Source organism: Xiphophorus couchianus, chromosome 1 (assembly GCF_001444195.1).
Source record: "Xiphophorus couchianus chromosome 1, X_couchianus-1.0, whole genome shotgun sequence".
Lineage (NCBI taxonomy): Eukaryota > Metazoa > Chordata > Actinopteri > Cyprinodontiformes > Poeciliidae > Xiphophorus > Xiphophorus couchianus.
The window spans coordinates 23,048,559-23,069,024 of record NC_040228.1 but is presented as its reverse complement, the minus strand read 5'-3'; the positions used below and the strand labels follow the sequence as shown (position 1 = coordinate 23,069,024).

General features: G+C 37.3%; 2 protein-coding genes across 4 annotated transcripts; both read right to left on the bottom strand.

Annotated features, from left to right (window-relative positions):
- Nucleotides 1-205: 205 nt before the first annotated feature.
- On the bottom strand, nt 206-8,198 carry LOC114148752 (probable serine/threonine-protein kinase kinX). Of its 3 annotated transcripts, none has more exons than XM_028024237.1 (5): nt 7,661-8,198; nt 5,511-5,986; nt 5,115-5,172; nt 2,907-4,126; nt 206-1,991 (listed from the first exon to the last, which is right to left on the bottom strand). In XM_028024237.1, exons 1-4 carry the CDS (start codon nt 7,937-7,939, stop codon nt 2,912-2,914), a joined length of 2,028 nt encoding a protein of 675 aa, XP_027880038.1. In that variant the 5' UTR covers nt 7,940-8,198; the 3' UTR covers nt 206-1,991; nt 2,907-2,911. The 3 variants fall into 3 exon arrangements, with proteins under 3 accessions (XP_027880038.1, XP_027880047.1, XP_027880029.1); XM_028024246.1 differs by having other exon boundaries at nt 206-1,945; XM_028024228.1 differs by having other exon boundaries at nt 206-4,126.
- A 1,046-nt stretch (nt 8,199-9,244) lies between these two features.
- Nucleotides 9,245-20,215, bottom strand: LOC114145783 (immunoglobulin-like and fibronectin type III domain-containing protein 1). The gene is made up of 24 exons (XM_028019365.1): nt 20,185-20,215; nt 19,900-20,039; nt 19,697-19,796; nt 18,960-19,002; nt 18,699-18,870; nt 17,445-17,643; nt 17,005-17,277; nt 16,556-16,912; nt 15,957-16,058; nt 15,690-15,815; nt 15,277-15,396; nt 14,897-15,013; nt 14,442-14,566; nt 14,165-14,306; nt 13,788-14,081; nt 13,252-13,548; nt 12,928-13,107; nt 12,693-12,821; nt 12,281-12,589; nt 12,072-12,157; nt 11,109-11,301; nt 10,739-11,035; nt 10,331-10,657; nt 9,245-9,338 (listed from the first exon to the last, which is right to left on the bottom strand). Exons 1-24 carry the CDS (start codon nt 20,213-20,215, stop codon nt 9,334-9,336), a joined length of 4,164 nt encoding a protein of 1,387 aa, XP_027875166.1. The 3' UTR covers nt 9,245-9,333.
- Between the last annotated feature and the right edge of the window lie 251 nt (nt 20,216-20,466).

The following is a 20,466-nucleotide window of genomic DNA, read 5'->3' as shown; positions in this document are numbered from 1 at the left end:
AGAGGCCTAAAAGAAATATTTCCACCTTTTTCATAATTAAGAGACCAATGCTTGGAGGAACCCCAGAACTTACTAGCTTGGGAAAACGGATCTCAAAACCCAAGTCCAAGTGTTAATGTTCAAATGAGACACTCTTAACTATGTACTGAGAAGCTGATGTCAATCAGTTCAGCATATGAATGTGATAGAACAGCACAACATCGAGTACATAAAAGGAAAGGAAAAATGGTTTATTTTAACAGGGGTTACCGACATACATTAACAGAAACCATATCAAATGAAAACAGCATAGACAGATTCACAAAGTAACATATTTTGACCTTATCATAGTTTGCAGCAAACAATAACTGTCATGTGAGGATTCACAGTATCAATAGGCTTTTCCTGATGAGTTCTGAAAAAGTCTGATGTGGCTTTACTTCCAATACATATACAGCAGATGAGATTTGTGACTGCAATCAAAGGAACCATGAAAACCATCGTTTCATATTCCTTTAAATATTATTACCCAGGACATATTTTTAATTAATGTCTGACACTATAAAGTTATGACACAGCAAATTGAAGTGGTTAACCTAGTTGATGTATTGTCACCTTTTTTTTCTGCACTGGCCTCATACAAGCTCATTTCCACACCAAAATTTGTTCAAAACCTTGGGCTCTTTTTTTGTTCAAGTGTGTCTAATGTTAGGCATCATAATGTTGCTATAGTTTAGCGGTGACCGTTTAGCTATCTATGTAAAGAATGATTTGTCCCTGAGCTTCTTCACTGTGCCATTTAAAGGCTGCATGAAACAGTATTCACTGAGAGTAAATCCTCCCATTGTATAGTAAACTAAATTATGAATATGAAGTTATAAAATACTGATGAAGAAATAAGTCAATCTATTTTTTTGACCATCTTGAGTATATAAATCTAGCTTGAATTTTACATGTACATCTTAGTAAAATATATAATTGCAATGTCAATACTTTACAATTAATTCCACTACTTTATTAGACTAATTTTAATTATAAAATTATTCAAGTATTTAATTCTGTTAAGTTAGATGGTTGGGAACCCAAATTCGATTTCAGAATGAAAATGTATACATATATATCACATATGAGCTACGACAAAAAAGATTTTAGCACAGTAATGTTGTGCTAAGGGCACTGTTTGATGTATGCAATCATGAAGTGAAGACTGCTGTCTTGATAGGAGTCCAGCAGAAAGCAATTACTTCTCTCCACAACAAAGCATCCAAAAATGATGATGTAGCTGACTGCTCACAGAAGGCAATGTATTAATGCAGCATAAAAATTAACACTGTGTTCATATATAAATAGTTATTAAAAGAAAACTGAATAAAAGGAAATTAGTGTGGTTAAAAAAGGTACACAAACAACATGGGAAGTAGTCTTGAGAGGACAGTGATGCAAACCCATTAAAGAGTTTGTGCAGAGCTTCCAACAAGCGTAACCAGGACATGGGATTTGATTTTGAGTTCTCATTAGCTGTAAGCCATAATTATAAAAAGTAGCAGAAATAAATGCTTGCAAAACATGATGCCATGTGTAATGAATCCATATAATAGATGACTCCCACTTTGTCAGCTGAATTACCGAGAGAAAGCCGCATGGGATTTTATTGCACTGAAAAAGCTTATGCAATATGTTACTTGGTTAAATCTTTCAGTTTGTGCAGAGACAGGATGGGAAAAGTGGGACTTATAAATAGTGGATCATTGTCTTTGAAAAGGTAACTCTGTTATGAATTAAGGCTTTTGGCATTGTTATTGAGAGGTAAACATTTTTAAAAAATCAACTAAATTTCCTCTTTTCAGTGCACTCTGATTTGGTCTGCCTTCCAAACGTCATCTGCCATCAAACAAAACAACAGAAAAACAGCATTTTGTCATGGTGTAGACAGTCTGAAAAAGTTCCCGTTCTTCTTGGTGGATTTCTTCAGCATACCAACCAAAAAAAAAAAAAGAATTATCAGCCACGCCCTGTAACAAAAATCAGATTACATAAGAAATGTAACAGAAGGGGCATCTTCTCAAAAGTAATCTCAGTGTCTGTTGTACCACAAAATATTCACACCCAAACATTTTCATTGTTTGTCATTTTAGTCAATTTTAAGTGACAGACCAACAAAAACAAAACAAGGTTTTCAATATTGTACAAAAAATAAATAAAAAATTTAAAGGGTGACTTTGCATTTATATTCCCTTTACTCCAATATAGCCAAAGTACATCCAGTTAAAGTAATTGTTTCCAGGGGTCATCTATTAAATAAATACTCACTTTTATCCAATTTAATCTCAATAATAGTGCAGCTGTTCTGTAAAGGTATCAGAGGTCTATTAGAGAACTCCAGTGAATAAAAAGCATCATGAAGACAAAAGTAAAACATGACATTTTTGAAGGAAAGTCATTAGAAGCCCTGTTTCATGGTGCTGTGGGGATGTTGTTCCTTCAGCAGGTTCAGGGAAGCTGATCAGAGTTCATGGGAAGATGGACGGAGCCAAATACAAAGGAAGAGATAAGGCAAGATCTCAGAATTGCTGTTCAAAGACTTCAGTGGTTTCCAAAAAAAGCTGAAATTCTGAATGTGCTTGAGCAATTTTTCTAAAGAGCTAGTACAAAACTTTTAATTTGTAGATTGACTTAAGAAGATTTTTAAATGTAATAAAATAATGGCATACTTGTCAAAACGTTATTTTGAAAGCCTCGTATTTATTCCCTTCCAATTCACATTCAGCTGTACTCTGTGTTGGTCCGTCACATAAAACAATTAATTTGGACACCCAACATGATAAATATGAACATGTTCAAGGAGTGAATAATATTACAAGCCATTGGATTTTCAATTCACTGAGTCCAATAAATCAATTTATCAAACACAAAAGTGTTTTCCTTACTTGCTTCATTTATTTTCTGGAAAAGCTAATTCTTCCAATAACTCGTCTTCTTCTGCCTCCTGTGGCTCCTCTTCAGCTGGTAGTTCTTGGTGTTCTTCAGTCTTCTCTTTTATTTTGCCATTTTTATTCTCCTCTGTCTCTGCCTCTCGTTTCTCCTCTAGGGCTGTCGATTCCTCCTGAACTTTTTCTTCATAATCTGTCTTGTTTTCTGACCCAGCAATCAAGTCTTCGCGCTCCATGTCATTTCCCTCCTCTTCAGTAGCGGTTTCTTCCATCTCTCTGTCTTTCTGCTCCACAGGAGATGAATATTGTTCATCTGCTGCTGCATGTTCTTCCTGTTGCAAAGACTCTCCTGACTCTTTCTTTGAAGACAGTTCCTGTCCATCTTCAGCTGCTAGAAGTGCATCTTCTGGAGTTTTTTCTGTGTCTACCTCTCCAGGTGCTGCAGGTACCTCTTCTGTTTCCTCAGTTGTGGGAGCTTCCTCTTCCTCAGTAGGTGCCTGGTCTTCAGTTTCAGCAGCCTCTTCTACTTGCTCCTCAGATTTGACAACATCCTCCAATCGCTCCTCAATTTTGGTAGCCTCCTCTTGATCCTCAGGTTCGGCAGGTTCCTCTTCTGCCTCACCATGTCCTCCTGCCTCCTCTTCTTCCTCATCACCTTCTGCAGCCTCCTCTTCTTCCTCATCATGTTCTGCAGCGTGCTCTTCTTCATTATGTTCTGCAGTCTCCTCTTCTTCCTCATTATGTTCTGCAGTCTCCTCTTCTTCCTCATCATCTTCTGCAGCCTGCTCTTCTTCCGCATCATGTTCTGCAGCCTGCTCTTCTTCCGCATCATGTTCTGCAGCCTGCTCTTCTTCCTCATCATGTTCTGCAGCATCCTCTTCTTCTTCATCAGGTTCTGTTTCCTCCTCTATTTGATTTTCATCAAGTTCTGCAGGCTCTTTTTCTTCTTCACTTGTGCCAGCATTGTCTACTTGTTCCTCATGTGCTCCAGCTACCTGGTTCTCTTCAGCTGCCATGTCTTCTTCCTCCTCAGTTTCTGCAGCTGCCGTTTCCTCCACAGCAGCTTCAGCCACCTCTTCGTCTTTTTCATCATCAGCTGCAGCCAATTTTTCTTCATCATCAGTTACCTGCCCATCCTCGGCCACTGCTTTTTTCTCAGCGTCATCTGCCTCTTTCTTTTCAAGATACTCAGCAGGAGGCTGTATTTGGTCTACCACCTAAGACAAAACAAAAGCAGTGTTACTTCAGATGACAAGTCTGCAGAGCAGTAGCACCTAAACACCTGGCCAATAAGATGGGATTGTAGTGACTCAGAAATTATATTTGACAGTAGTTTGAATGTGAAGCCATTCCAAGCAATTATTTTTACTCAAATTAATGACATAAAAATCTCATTAACGTCTCCCTACAGGCTGAGTACAGAAATAGTAAGGAGACCATGGAAGATGTCTCTGTGTGAGTCAATCCTCTTCTGGCATAATTCTCAAGGTTAATCTGCTAAAAGCCTAATGTTTCTGGAACTGTAAAATTTGCTAAATTGGTAAGCTATGCATGTTTATATGAGCAGGAATATGATTAATCTCCAGTTTAAAACAACACTGTGTTTGCTTGTACAGACAAAAGAGTACTCGTAAAATGTATTTGGACCCCTTGAGAATATCCATTTTGTCTTGTATTTTTCTTTACAAATAAAGTGTGGTGTGCATTTCTATGTATCCCTCGAGTCTATTGTTGGCAGAACAATATTTTTTCTTCAATTACAACTTACGTTGAAAGGTTACTTCAAAGATTTGCTGTGTCCTTACTTTGTCACAAACTACAAATGGAACCATTTTGTTCAGCAAATCTTTCTACTTTTCCATGATAGCCATATTAAAGAAGAGCACGAGTAAAATGTTTGAAAACCCTGTTTATTTCTGGCCATTATGCACCACTTAGTGTTGGTCTATAATCAAAAATCCCAATAGTGCTTTGACGTTTGTGATTGTGAGGTGAGCAATAGTAAAAGCTCAAGGGGTATGAATATTTTTTTCAGGGAACTGCATCAGTGCCAAATAAGAATAAAAAAGGAGAACCACAGAAGCACAAGGGTACATTGGCTTGTTTAATGGTTACTTGAGTGTTATGTTTCTGTGTTCCTAAGATGATAATCTTCAGAATAGAGGGAAGGCTATATTTATCCACACTGGAATATACAGTGCTTACCTGCTCCTCTTCACTGGCCTTCAGGGACAGCTGGGACTCTTTAATTTCAAGGAACGCTCTGAAAGAGCCGAGAATTCCATTATCAGACTTGTTGTCAGTGTTGGTGATAATAGACTACACTGAATCATAAAATGTCATTTTTCCAAAAATGACATTCGATTTGCTCGAACAAGTGCAAATCAACTTCAAAACTCTTCTGCACTGCAGAAGTGCTTACATAGATCAGAGCAGCCTCACAACATGAATACAAAGCCTAACACTGGACTAGAGAAATAAGCGAATCATGCACTGTGACAGAAACAAAGGCTTTGACTAAGTCGACAAAGTTCTGGGTGAAAGGAAGGAAGCAGATTTCTCAACTTCTCTAAAAGCTGCTCTTTTTTTTCCAGAATTTACCTGAGATTAGCCATTTCCACCAGCTGTGCCTGGTAAGTGTCCAGTTGATCTTTCAGTTTCAACACCTCACTGGTCTGTCCATCCAAGTCAGCAGTCATTGTGGTAATCTGGGCAATCCTTTCTTCCATCTTTGAATCAGCTTCAGCAAAGTTCAAAGACAAGTCCTCAACCTTGTGGGACAGATCACTGCTCAGAACAGCCAAACCCTCCATCTGCATCCTGATGTCCTCAAACTCCACGCTCTTCCCCGTCAGCATGCTCTGCAACTGGCTCAGTTGCTCCAGAGACACGGTGGCTTGCTGCACTTCTGCCAGACGGGTTTTCATCTCAGTGTGCAAAGACAGCACCTGAGCAGGGAGGTCGGACGTCTTCAGTTGCTCTGCCGTAGCCAAGGCCATGTCCACCTGTTTCTGAATCAGTGCATAAGACTCCTCTAACAAAGCCAGTCGAGTGTTCACGTTCTCTGAAACATGTTGCTGCAATGAAAGAGACGCATAGTCTTACAGAACTAAAACATTAAAAGTTTCATCAGCCACCTTAGCTAAAAAGAATGCTAACAAAATGAGAAGAGAGTTGAAAACAGTTGAAGGTTTTAGAGAATTGTTGTAAAAATTTCTAGGTTATGAACTGAGATAATGTAACCCTAACTAAGCAAAAAAGGTATTTCTAATTAACTCCTTCAGAAGACAGATATGAGACTTTAAACTTTTGTTTGCAGACTTTGAAACACAGATTTGTGCCAGATCACAAATTTACTCTATTAGACCCATTCAAAATAAGTTTTAGTTGTGTCCAACTTAATAGATCAGAGCAAAAAAAGTTCATATTTACTGTTCATGCATGTTAAATTGTTAAGTAATTTATTGTAACTATAAAGGAGATTTAAACTGTCTTGATCAATAATTTGTTTCATTGGGACCAGAGGTGATGTCACAATGAGTGTGTCTGAGACCAAAACAACTCTACAGGTAAACCTGATTTCACATCAACTCCTAAAACAAAAAGTCTAAAGAAGACATTTTAAAGTCTGCCTTTGGCATGTTATGTTGCCATCTAGCATGATCTGCACAATTAGATTTACCATGTGTACTTCTCCAAGTTTTCCAAAAAGTTCCCCAAATTTTCTAATCCAGAATGCCCTTTGAAAATTTTTACTTTTCAAAAGGATTAAAAAGAGCAGCCTTGCTGTAATGTATTCAGCTTACTGTTAGATGAGCTATTCTTAAGTTGAATCTACTAGTCACGAAACCAAAATCTAAAAACTGGTTCATAGAGACAATCTGGGTCATGGTAAAACAAACTCTGCAATTTTTGAAAACATGGATGAACATGTACCTGAAAATGTGCATATTCCCATACAGAGGAATATGCACATTTAGTCTTCTCTGTTCATACAGAGAAGACTCGCTGAAAAGACTGAGCCTAATGCGTGCAAAGTTTCCACAAAGCGGTCTTTCCTTTGGACTTCTCATAGTACAGAGAAATATAGCCCGCGGCAGCCATGACACAACAGAGCTGGTAGATTCTTACTACCTTATATATGCATATTCTGACACTGTGTATCATTTTAATAATACAAAATATTTTATTTCAAAACTTTCTTATTAGTTGTTGCTCACATTCTACACACAAGTTTTCAAACAATGTTGTTTGGTATCAGAAATCCCTATCTAAATATAGTCTTGGCACATTGCTGTATTGTTTATGAAGTTTGTGCATCTTCTGCCCTGCTTTAGGTTTGTTGTTCTGTTTAATAACGTAGCAGAATTATTTCTATTATTATTATTTTTAAAGATTTGATAAAGAGTCTGGCTAAAATAGCCTACTCTTTATCAAAGAGTAGGCTACTGATGTTTGTTTCAGACCTCTTATTGGTCTGAAACAAACATCAACAGCTGCGTGTATGTTGGAAATAGCGTTTTGTGCTCACCTAAACTCCCGGCATTTTGAAACTTTATACAGTCCTACATATTTTAGCTGTCTTCACTGCAGCTTAAAGCTTGTATGTGGCCTAAGGGCTGTTCTTCCATTTTCAGAAACATTTATTTTAAACAGCAGTTCATTCATTAAATAGGTCATTATTAAAGGCAAGTCGGATCAGGGCCGCAAGCAGGGCTCCAGCAGAGACTTTAACTGTATTAAGTTTTTACCTTTGTATTTGACAGCCTCAGCTCCTCGTGAGAAGACTGAAGTTTGGCTAAATTCACCTGAATGCCCATGACGTTGTCTGTTAGGTCAGTTAAAGTTAGGTGCTGCTGGAAAAAAAACCATGCACCGGCGACCCAGCCGATCACAACGACCGAAACTAAAACCAGCAGAGGAGTGTGGTTGTTCCCACCAGGGCGAACTTCTGTTTCCAAGAGCTCACTTTTAAAAAAGTTGTCCTCTTGTTTGTGGTTGCTTTTCCCTTTTCGGTGCTTGGCTGTCATTCTTCCTCTTTATGTCAAGGACACGATGTTCCAGTCAGGCACAGAGGTGATATCCAAACAGCCTGCGGGTCAAACAGAGACGAGCCGCGGCGAGAGCCCTGATTAACTTAAGACACTGTGGAAACGGACCGGGGCTAATTGCCGCGGCGGAACCGATAAGCTACACAGAGGAGTAGGATGAAGAAAAGGAGGCGTGACAGAGCCTCCGTCAATCTGACGGTGTGATTTTGTCAGTTCGGAATGAAGAGGGGGGCGTGAGGCCTGGCAGGCACTGGGAGTGGCTGAGCCCCCGCCACGGTAGCCCGCCACGTGCACTGCTCACGGTGAGTATGGCGCTATTTATGGTACACTCATGCGAGCTCTATGACCTTTGAAAGTATACATTTATTCTCTTGAGTATGCTAAAAAAAAAAAATTACTGCACCGCTGAAAAAATATATAATATTTTATTAGTAATAACTGTGAACAGACTGTCTTCCCATTGGTTTGTCATATTTTATTTTGAAGGACCTTTTAAAATTTAGTGTAAGTCACAGTATTTGGACTGAAACAGGATTGGTTTTAGTCATAAATTCCAGTCAATTAGAATATGAAGGCCTCTTACAGGCTTAAGCAAAAATAATGTCTGATACAAATTAGCTGCACGTGTTGCTGCCATCTGATCTATGGGAATCTGAGCCATACAGGCTGAAAATCAATATACAGTGTGGATCACAGAGCAGAGAAAGGCTAACACAGGCTAACAACTGTGTTCCTAAAGACTATGTCTAAGTGAAAGAAGCTACATTCTGAATTTGCTGTATGCAAAATTGCAACACACAAATATTATCTTTTGATATGTCATACTCATGTCATACATCTGCCTTTTAAATCGAGTGGCTGACATTTTTACCCATCCTCATGCAACATACCTGATGTTCAATCAGATTAGGAAGACAGTGTGTGGACTTTAATTTTCAATTCAGATTTTTGTTTAGATTTAGGTGTGGACTTTGATCTATTAAAAGGTCAGAAGTTCTTAAAGTAAAGTTCAGGCTTTCTGAATGTTTTACAAAGTTTTCCTTTGGACTAAAAACAAATCTCTTTTGGATACACAAAAACCAAGGAGAGGTTTCGGTACTGTATTGTTAAAAGTACAAATCTTATTTAAAATATTTTTGAGACAATGAGCCACTGTATTTTAAAAAATAAATATAAAAGACAACAGGCAAGACAATAAATTATGATTGGAAACATTCATTAATCCACAGAATATCACAAATTGAAAGCTTTACTATTGAAATGGCTTTATTTCCAAAGCTAGAATTGAATCCACATTATTTCAGTGTATCACAGCCATTTTCATCTTTCCACGATGGACAGAAGACCTTTGAATATCGGTGTCTTCAACTTCTTCACTCTGTATAAAGACACCGATAACACCATAATTAACTCACATTTACTATTTTGAATCTGTTGTTGATATGAAAAGTTTACGTAATCCTGTTAAAATACTAGATTTTAGTGACATGAAAAATTTAAACCAAAATAAATTTTAGAACATTTCTACCCTCAATGTGACACATAACCTGTACAACACATTTGAAAAAGAATCTAAAACTGTTTAAAAGGAAAAATAGAAACTTTAAATAAAATGGTTGCACAAGTATGCCCACCTTTTTATAACTATGAATAAGATTGTGTTAAAAAGTAACCACCACATTTAAGCTTATGCTAGGTAGGAGTGAGTAAAAAAACCTGCCATCATTAGCAGGATCTAATTGTTACGAAACTATTTCCAAGGCATTCAGTATGTTAGGAACACTCTAAAGACGATCTTCATCAAGCTGGAAAAAATACTGCACAACAGGGAACTCACAGAGAAATGTATATTCATCCAAAATTGCTCAAAAGATGCAATAAAAACTAGTCAAGGAGGTTCCTATTACCTGAAATGACTTTAATGAAGCAAAATGAGTACCAGGCAATTTTTGCCTTTATGGCAGAGGAGACAACAATATCCTCTATTCTCCATATTTCCATGCTATGAGAAACGGTGGTAAGACGTTCTTAAAGAAAAACAATCCATTTTGCTTAAACAAATTTTTATATTCTCAAGTACATGGGACAATGTGCTAAAACCTTCAGGCTTCTGATAGATAGTTGCCAGTCTTGACCTGAATCCAACTATACGTCTATGGGACAAACTGAAGAGAGCGGTGCATAGGAAAATATGTTTTGGAGCATTTTTGCAACCCCTCACTGGAAATATTTCAGCTTGTTTGTCATTGTGGTTATGCAGATTATAGCTCCAAAAAAGGGAAACATTTGGGAAGGACATCAGAATCACCTGGCATGCTAGCATGACTATTTTTTAAGTGAAATGCAAGTGCAGCCATGTTTCAGTCTTACCTCTGACACTGAGCACTGTGGAGCATTCAGCTCGTCCTAAGCTGTTTTCTGCAACGACTTTATACTCTCCTACGTCTTTGGGACCTACACGAAGTATCAGCAAGGAGCAGACACCACATGTGTTGGAGATGTAGTAGTTGGTATCTGTGTTTATGCTGACGTGATTTCGATACCACGTGATTCGAGCTGCAGGGTCTCCTTTCACTGCACAGCTCATATAACACTCATAGCCTGCTGTTGGAGTTTGAGGCTTCAAAGATACAATGAAAGTTGGAGCACATCGCAGATCACAGTCCTTTTTGGTTGGTTCGGCTATCACCATTTTTTCTGCAGGAGATTACAGATAGTTAGTGTGTTTTTCTTAAAGTTAACTGATTTGAACCAGAAGATTTAAAAAAAACCACACACCTTTCTTCTTTTCCATCCCCCAGGTTGGGGATTCTGAGGGCGCTGATATACCCATGTCATTTTTGGCGTACACTCGGAAATGGTACTCCCTCCCTTGCATAATGTTGCAAACTGTGAACCTGTTATTGAAGAGCCTATCAGCCACTGTGGTCCATGTGTGCTTGGTGGATTCCAGTCTAGACACTGTATAGTGGAGACGATCATCACGCTTCTCATCAGGAGAAGGTTGCCAGATCACAGTCACAGTCCCAGGAACACTTTCTTCCAGTTCCACTGGTCCAGGAGGCTTTGGATCGTCTGGGAACAGAGTTTTCCTTATATAACTGAAGTCATACACATAAGCCAAAACTCACAGAAAATATAGTTTTACCTGTTACCCTAACCTCCGTACTGAAAGTTTCCTGTCCAACAATGTTTTTCACGAAGACAGAGTAGATGCCTGAATCTAAGCGCTCAGAGGTGGGAATCAGCAGCTGAGATGAGCCGTCAGAGTTACTGATTGTAACACGTTTCATCACTGGCACGTTGTCTTTTAACCATGTAATTTCTGGCCATGGGGAAGCCTGTTTGTATAAAAAAACATGATTATACAGAGCTTTGCAAAAGTTTTGATACCCTTAAACCTTTTCTGCTTTTGTCATGTTACAAGCACAGACTTTATTTTATAGGGTTTATATGTGATAGATCAACACAAAGTAGAGCATTCCTGCGGAGCATGAGAAAAAAAACTATTCTTAATCTAAAAAGTGTGCCATGCATTTGTAATTAGACTGTTTACAAGCTGTACAATGTGAAGACTAAGGAACACAAGAGGCAGGGGTAAAGTTGTGGTGAAGTTTGAGTAGAATTAGGTTAAAACAATATCCTAAGCTTTGAATGTTGGATAACTTTTCTGTTCGTCATTCAATGAATAGTATTGCACAAGTGTAAACTTACCAAGATATGGCCATACACTTAAATTGACTACCCAGGAAAAGAGAGCATTCATCAGAGATGTAGCTAAAAGGCTAATGATAACTAGAGGAGCTGTATACAGAATACAGCTACAAATGAAGTAAGACATTACTACAAAGTGTTTTCTTTACAAATTTTTTAAACTTTACATCATTTCTTCATTGTCAAAATAGAGAAAAAATTATACATTTTCTTGATCTATTACACACACTCCTCATTAAATACAATAAAGTTTAGGGTTGTAACAGAACAAAATGTAAAGATGATTGAGGGATGTGAATACTTTTACAAGGTACAATATGTTATAAGCAAACATGCTAATTATATAAAAATATATATTTTTGCTCAGAATCAGATCAATGACTTGAATAAATCTTACCTCAAAGTTAACAGTTATCCTGACAGAGTTCCCTGCCCTCACAACCATGAAACTCCTCATCTTGTTGTTTGTGAATCTTGGTCTCACTTTATTGAGAACAACAAAATCAGTTTTAGTTTATATTTAGACTAAAACAGAATAAGCACAAATTAAAAGCATCAGAACAGTAGAAATCATGCACTGTAAATGACTGCTTTTTGTTGACATACCAGGCAAAGGCATTGCAAGGATGTAGTTTGGCAGCTCCTCAGGTGTGCCTTCTCCTCCATCATTTATAGCAATGACTCTCACCCAATACATATCCATAGACTTAAGGCCTTTCACATTAAAGGAAGTCATGATAATGGGGCTGCTGATACAGCGGCACCACTCTGTGCAATCCGCCCGGCGGATCTCCACAAAATATCCTTTAGCTTCGTCCTGTATGCCTGGTTTGTCTTCAGGTTTTGTCCAAGTCACAACCATGTTAGTGTACGATGTTTCTGTCACCTTCAGGCCTGTTACTTTACCCGGAGGCTCTAGACAAATATAGTATTAATATGATTAGTATTTTCAATACATACAATTTTTTATCATATTCAGTTCTTAATATAATATTTAATAATATTTTCTAATACTTACTTTTAGGATCCCTTGCGAAAACAAAGTCTGATGCGTTGCTAAATTCACCAGCTCCTGAGAGGTTTATGGCACAAACTCTGAACTCATATTCCATACCTTCCACAACATCCCTCACGGCATAGTTTTTCTCTAGTAGTCATTTTAAAGCAAACAAAAATGAAATAATAAAACACATACTCATTTGCAGACACGCTCATACCATTTCCAGATACTGCAAGTAAATATATAAGAATACCTTTTATTATTTCATCTGGTGCATTAACACAAGTCCAAAGATTACTTCCCTGCTTGCGCTTCTCTAAAACATATCCTAGGAGACGTGACCCTCCAGTGCTAGATGGGGAAGACCATGAAATGTTGATGCAGTCATTGAATGCACTGACTACCTTAGGAGGTGCTGGAGGGCCTGGGAAAGCTGAAGAGTTCAGAGACAAAACATAAATCACGTGAAGCTGAAGCTTTACTGAGTTGCAACTAAGGTTCTTTTCTAATTACTGCTGGAATTCTTTTCAGATTTTCAGCACATTTCACAAACATTACTAACATTGTTTTGACTTACCAAATTTTCCTGCTTGCATTTCATCCGTCTCCATCACTTCGCTCATTCCCTCTGAAGTTACTGCCCAGATGCGGTAACAGTACTTTCTCCCACGGTCCACATCTGTGTCCCGGTAGATGGGCACACCTGGTATTTCACCCATTTTCTTCCAGGTGTTTCGTCCCACTTGCTGACGCTCCAATATGTAGTTAGTCACTGGTGTGCCACCATCATCCTTTGGGGGACGCCACTTGAATTCAATGCATAAGGCTGAACTCTCAGTAACCTCTGCAGGTCCCAGGGGCGGAGATGGCTTGTCTGAAACATAAAAAAAAGCTTTATGAAGTCGCAGCAAAATTTACTCCTGGGTGACCTGCCATTTGTTTGTGACAAGATTTTTGATAAAGTCTAGTTCAAGTTTTAGAAACCTCACTTTGACCTAAAAAAATACCATGTTAACCATGTCGGGTAACCTAGATTACCTGACATCTAGAATCTGTTTCATATTTAAAAAGTAGACTCACTCATTGACGTCTAAACTGTTACAAGTCACTTACCACGCACAATAAGCTGTGACACTGCCTCAGTGAAGCCATGATCATTTTTTATCTTTATCTTGATCTCTCCAGTGTCTCTTCTCTGGCATCTGCTCAGGAGTAAGCGGGTGTGACTCGCAGATCTTTCTATTATTGTACTGTTGTCATCTTTCAGCTCATCACCATCTTTGTACCACTGAACTTTTATAGGTTTGTGGCCAATGAACTGGAGTTTATAGATGGCGTTGTGTCCCACTTTAACTGTCAAAGGCCTGGTGAAAGCACTGAGGTCTTCTGGGTCAAACCTTGGAGGATCTAAAAATATCAATCCAGTTTAGATAATTTTAGTTCTTTGACATTATTAGTCATTTATTCAATTCCTTGATGAATACACAAACCTCGGATGCTCATCATTGCCTCTGTCTTACGACCATCTGCTTCAAAGCGGTACTTTCCAGAGTTGTCCTCGCTGCATTTCATTATCACTAATTTATGGATGGGTCCATCCATAGTGATGGAGACATTATCATCTGGGTAAATCTGTTGGGGTTTAGTATTTAACACATAAAATATTTCAAGCACAGCAATGGAGAGTATTTAAGCTAAGAAATAACACAGTATAAACTGACAATGATTCTGAGGCAAAAAAAGATGAATTTGACCTTCATGACAAACCTGTTTTCCATCTCTGAACCAGACTCCCTCACAGTTTTCCCTGCTGAGCTTACACATTAACTCAGCACTCTCATGGATGATTGCATCGACATCAGACAAACCCCAGATAAACTGAACGCCTGGATCTAAAGACAGAGGTGAGTTTATTTTTAAATCATCATGTCATAAGAAATTGGAGTTACACGCAGCCAACGGGAGCCAACTGAGATATTTGTTGCTACATGTCTTTTCTTTCAAGCACATATACTGACAATGCGTAACATCATGACCCTATTAAACATTACATCTCTTAGTGGTTTGGATACATCAACCAAAAAGTAAATTTGGTTCACTTAAAATTGATGCGTTAAAAGCAGAAAAACGGAACATCTGCACTGTGAACTGATAAGTGTTCACCGAAACACACAAAGAAGTGTACAGAGAAACCTACAGCATGTAACTAATTGATTACTCACCAATAATTGAATCTGTAACCAGAAGGCCTTGTCTTTTACGCCTTGTATGGTTGGCAGAGTGGTTCACATTTTCAGTCTCGTCACACTCACCGTGCTCTCCAGGAAACACACACTTTCCTTTTAAAATCACAAATACATTTTATTTGCCTAGTTTTCAATCCACAAGGCAGATAGAGTAAGATATACAGTAGCTCTCTTACTTCTGTAAATATGGCAAATCCTAGATGTTTTGTCTTCATGTTAATAAAAGTGGCTGATACATTTAACCTTTTGCTCATAAAATAACAAAGTTGTCACTGGTGTTTAGAGCATATTATTTCCAAAGGTCTGCCGCCTTTAATCAAAACAATCATTTTATGCAGTAATGTTGTACTTCTTACCGTTGGCTGCGTGTTTAGACTTTTTGCTTTGCTTTAAACTTTGTTGGTACTTTCCTTGTTCAGCAGAGTCCTTGGTCTCCTCAGTGTTTAGTTCATCATCGCTTACTTGTCCATTTGAATCTGTGTGTCAGATATTATTTCAAAAAGTTATCCACAAGCAAAAAATATTGCAGTTCTATTTGGCTGTAAAATACTATCAATTTTAATTGGCTGAAAAAGACTGGGATAATCAGTTCTTACGAGAGTGGAATCTAAAAAGCAGTTTTGTTATTTAAATTTATCTCAGAAATTATATATTATAATTATGTATTATAATATATTATAATCAATATATGATATTGATTATAATATATAAACAATATTATAATGATTTGAAAGATATGTAATTTTCTAAATATGAAGTCCTTTCTTACCTGATGCCTGTTCTTTCCAGTCTGCATTATTTGTTTTCCGTTTGTTTCTTGCTGACTTATTGCAATTCTTATTTCCTCTGAACTGATTCAGCTGTTGGACAACATCATCCCACTGATCTATGGACTCTGCACAGACACAAACCAATAATATAAGCATATTTAAGGACTTTTCCCAAAGCACACTCAAGAGGAAAATGCCATAAAAAGTTAACTATTTTTATATTGTTAGTTCTGGAGTGGTTCTACTTTTTATGAGATGTTTCTCACCGGTTACATCATGCTCTGCTTCTTGATCTTGACGTATGTTTGAAACATTACTCCCATGTCCAGGATCCTGACTGTCCTCAAAGGGTCCTCCTTCAATAGAATCTATTGAACAGTAAATGTGAGAGGCAAATTAGCTGTGAAATCAGCGTTATGTAAAGTAAAAGTTACTAATATCAAAAATGAAATGCATCACTATGTTCTTGTTATTGGCAGATCTGGTCTTTTTTTTCTTTAAGCCTTTCTGGTTCAATCATTTAAACAACTATATTTCAGAAGTACATGTGACTGATCTCTCTTTAAACTCAGTTGTTTTTAAATTAGGCATCTCCTTCTTTAGGTCCCCAGCTCTCATTTGCTCTCCTTTTCTTGTCACATTACAATCCTCAAATGTTGTTAAAGCGCCATCTTTCATGTTTTTCCTCTCTTTAAAAAAAGAAAACCAGTTAATCTTAACTGAGCCATCTGTAAGCATGAATTAAATCTAGTAAAGTAAATGTTCTCAACAATACTTTGTGTATTTCTCCTAAAAAGCCCATTTCTACAACAGTGTTTCTAGCAGGTTGTGGAACTGGATTTTTCAGGTTAAAAACAGACTTTACCTGACATTATGTTACAACCAACTTGACCTTTGGTTTGTTTTTTCTTCTTTAGGTCACCTTCTTCTATTATACCCCCAGAATCCTCAAATGTTGTCACAGTGCCATCTTTTGTGTTTTTCCTCTGCGTTTTACTTGTCTTATCACTTCCACCGCAGTCGCCTCCACCAGTTAGTATTTCTCCTTTCAGTTTTTCTGCTTCTGAGTATTTTTCTTTGACAGCTTTTAAAATCTTCTCCATTTCTCCTTGGATTTTTATTTGCTGCTCATTTGCCATTTTTTCCAGGTCAGCCTGAACCCCTGCGGCCTTTGCAGTTTTGCGGATAGTTTTCTTAGCATCACCTGTCGGGTTGCGCTGATCTGCAAGCAAATACGTTACTCATTTTCAGCCAATCACCGACCTCATCACATTGGTATCTGTTAATGGATTGTCCTGTATAATAGGATGTTACCATCTACCACCAGCCAGGCACTGCAGGAAATAGTCCCTGCTACAGCAGAATAAATTCCTTTGTCCAGTTTCGTGCAGTCCTTGATGAGCAGCCGGTGGATGAGTTTGTTGTCAGACACAGTTATGTTGTACTTCTCCCCATCTTCCAGGAGGATACCTTTTCTCATCCATGTAATCTTAGGTAGAGGGTGTGTTAGCACACACTCAAAGAGAGCATCATCATTTTCTTCAGCTTTAATCTCTTGAATTTTGATCACAAAATCCACACTGGAAACTAGAGGGAAAATGGCACTTTAAGAAATCAAACTCATTCAGTACAATCTGTCACATGTATCAGCAGTCATTAATGGTCTTTATTGATATATTGTGACTATGCAAGAAAGCAACTACATATTTTTTAAATTCTCAACAGTGTCAAACTCATTTTGTTTATGAACTTACTTTTGAACTCTGTGAGCAGCAGGTCTTTTTCAGCATTAACTAGAGTTAGATGCCTGTTGTGGCAGTTAGCTCCTTCAACATCCCCAATATAAATCCCCCTGTCATGTTGCACAGTGGCTTCGTTTCTGATGTAGTTTTTCTTCCCAAGACTCTGAGTGTCCTGTTTTTTAGCATCATTGTCACAGGAAATTATAATATCCTGTATAAGTCAAGAAGCACAGGAGTTAAAAGTATTTGGTGGTTAGTGTTTAATCTAAAATCCCCATCTTAGCCAAGCACAGACATGTTTATTGGATGCATTCACACATTAACACTTTAAAACATGAATTGGATTGGGATAGAAAAGAGAACACTGGGTTGATGTCGGAGTTAGAGAAACTCTGCAATGGATTTGGATTGTAATCATTCAATGACTACAGCAAATAGTAAATTACATTTTAATTTAGAATTTTATTTTAGTCATTTTAAATGATCAACTTTACATATTTTAAGTCTTATTGCTCTCTTAGCCTCATGCAAGCTTCTTATGTATCAAATGATTCAATGGGCTTGATTTTCACTACATGGTTTGTTTAGAAGAAATTGCACACAAAAGTATAATGAATGGAGGAAAAGAATTACAGGAAATTAAGATGCAAAAATAAGTTTCATCAGCCCTTATCAAAGGTAATAAATATCATGGTTATGAGTGGAGGTTGAGGAAGATTTCGGAATGTCAGTTCAGTTAATGAAAAGCTGTTAGAAACAGTTTTGCAGTTTGAGGTACAGCATTTTAGAGATGGACTGTATTTTCCAGATTGCATGAAGATTAACAGATGTTGAAGAGTGTGTGTATGTCCTTTTACTAGTCCTGCACTCTCTGCTGCAGCGAACCTTGTAGATCTCTTCCCGGTTTTCAGGGGAAAAGAAGTGATTTTCTTTTATGTGTTAGCCACACTCCAGAGAGCTGCTCTGTCGACCACTGCTACATTCTCACCTCTGGTCGCGAGGTACCAAATTACATCCAAATCGGGCCATTACTTCTGGTCCTTAACTAGGTGCTAAACTTTTCTCTCTACAAGCTTAATTGAAAGTTGGCAGTTATGGCAGCAGCACAGATTTTGTTGACTGGGCGAAATAGTTTACAGCTAATGCTCTGAGATTGTTTTTTTTTTATTGGCATTATGATCATTAAAACATGCTGTAAGAATTTCACAGAAAATTTATTGCCATTCATTAATATTTAACATTTGATAAATTACTACATTTTCATACCTTCTGTTTGTTTTTTCCTTTCTGTTTTCTTTTCTCTTCAAGTTTCTTGAGAATCATGTTCAAGTCTGCTCTGCCATACTCAGAACAGATGCTCTCGTAGTCTCTTTTGTCAGCATTCATCATCGCATCCCAGAAAGCTTCATCATTATCTCCACCTGCTGTCTGTGATTTGCTAAAGTATTAAGCAAACATTGAATGTCTCTGTTATTGTAATCAATATTGCATCAGAAATGCTGAGATTGAGCTGCTTAAAATGCTTACCTTTTCTTTAACAACTTTCTGAAATCTTCAGGAATTGTTGAACCTGGACAGAAGCAAAAATATTTGCTAATTGTATTCATTATTATTGTTATTATTTTTAATCTAAATGTCTACTACTGCACCAAACATTTCTACAACATTAACACAACATGGATATTTTAAGTTACTTTGAGCTTTTTGAATACAATTATGTAAAAAAAAAGAATCTGCCCACTAATAAGTTTCTGTTTTCACTTTCTTGTTGAATTTGAATGTTTTAAATCATTACATTATTTTTATTATCACACAAGGTCAACTATTTAAATACAAAATACTGTTTTCAAATAATGATTTGCCACAAATTTATCTTGAGTTTGATTTCAGTATCCGGACACAAAAAATCCTGTCAGATGGAAATTAGTAGGCTAAAAAATATCTTAAAATGAGGCACATCATGTCTTGATGAAAAAAAGTTCAAGAATAGATAAAAAGTCATTGACATTAAATAATATCTTTCTTTTTTAGTCGACATTCTCCATACTAGTACAATTTAAAACACTACATCCTAAAACTTACATCTAAAGATACTCTTTTTTATTTTTAGTCTCTATTAGTAGTTTTGCATTCACATTGCAGAGGTGCTGCCAACTGCTTACAGCCTATCACAGATGAGTTCATATGAATTTATATTTCTACTTAATTGTGCACATTAGGCAGTGTACAATTTAAAGTAACATTAACTCGGAAATCAGTCTTACCATCAATTATGCTTAATGTTGTGGTGCAGACAGCTTTGCCACATTCATTCACAGCGTAGCATTTGTACGTATCAGCGTCCTCTACAGACACTTCATGAATCTGAAAATGCATATATACATACTATGTTGTAGTGTTTTCACACCTTCCTGCTTTGCTCAGTTTTTGTGCCAAACTGTGTATTATAACACATTCAGTTGCTTACCTCTAATATGTGTTCCCCTGTTGATTCATCATATTTCCTTTGGAATTTTTCCTTGTCTGCCAGATTACCTTTTGCTCTTCTCCATGAAACATCTGGTTTTGGGTCCCCTGTCACCACCGTCTTGAAAACGGCTAAATGTCCTAAAGGACATTTTCAAAAGATCTAATTTGTTTTTGCATTTTTTAATTTCAACTTGGTTTTGTTGAAAAGCATATTGTTAAAACACAATGAGTCAATCATTATATTTTCTTTTTGTTTTGATTTCATGTGCAAGTTTAGTATGACTCAACAGTTGCATGAAACACATAAGCTTCATCGTTTTTCATCACATTAACAAACAAACCTTCCTTGACTGCAACTGGCATGGGCTTGCACTGGAAGTCTGGAGTACTTTTACCCTCCGGTAAAATTGCTGCATACTGTGTGATCATCACTCCAGGGGTTTTAGATCTCCTCCGGATTGCAGCTAAATGAAGTCAAAAGAATGTTGTGAGAATTATTCAATGAAAAGGGTTGTAACAAATCAATACTCAAGTCAACCTCCTTCTTAAATGAATGAGAAAAAAA

Coding starts and splice junctions, on each gene's coding strand:
- LOC114148752 (XM_028024228.1), bottom strand. CDS start 7,939: ATGACAGCCAAGCACCGAAAAGGGAAAAGCAACCACAAACAAGAGGAC. Junction 5,987..7,660: donor TGAGGCTGTCAAATACAAAG/GTAAAAACTTAA, acceptor CTTTCATTGCAG/CAACATGTTTCAGAGAACGT. Junction 5,173..5,510: donor GTGGAAATGGCTAATCTCAG/GTAAATTCTGGA, acceptor CGGCTCTTTCAG/AGCGTTCCTTGAAATTAAAG.
- LOC114145783 (XM_028019365.1), bottom strand. CDS start 20,215: ATGAAGCTTATGTGTTTCATGCAACTGTTGA. Junction 19,797..19,899: donor CAGGGGAACACATATTAGAG/GTAAGCAACTGA, acceptor ATGCATTTTCAG/ATTCATGAAGTGTCTGTAGA. Junction 13,108..13,251: donor AATGCAAGCAGGAAAATTTG/GTAAGTCAAAAC, acceptor TGAACTCTTCAG/CTTTCCCAGGCCCTCCAGCA.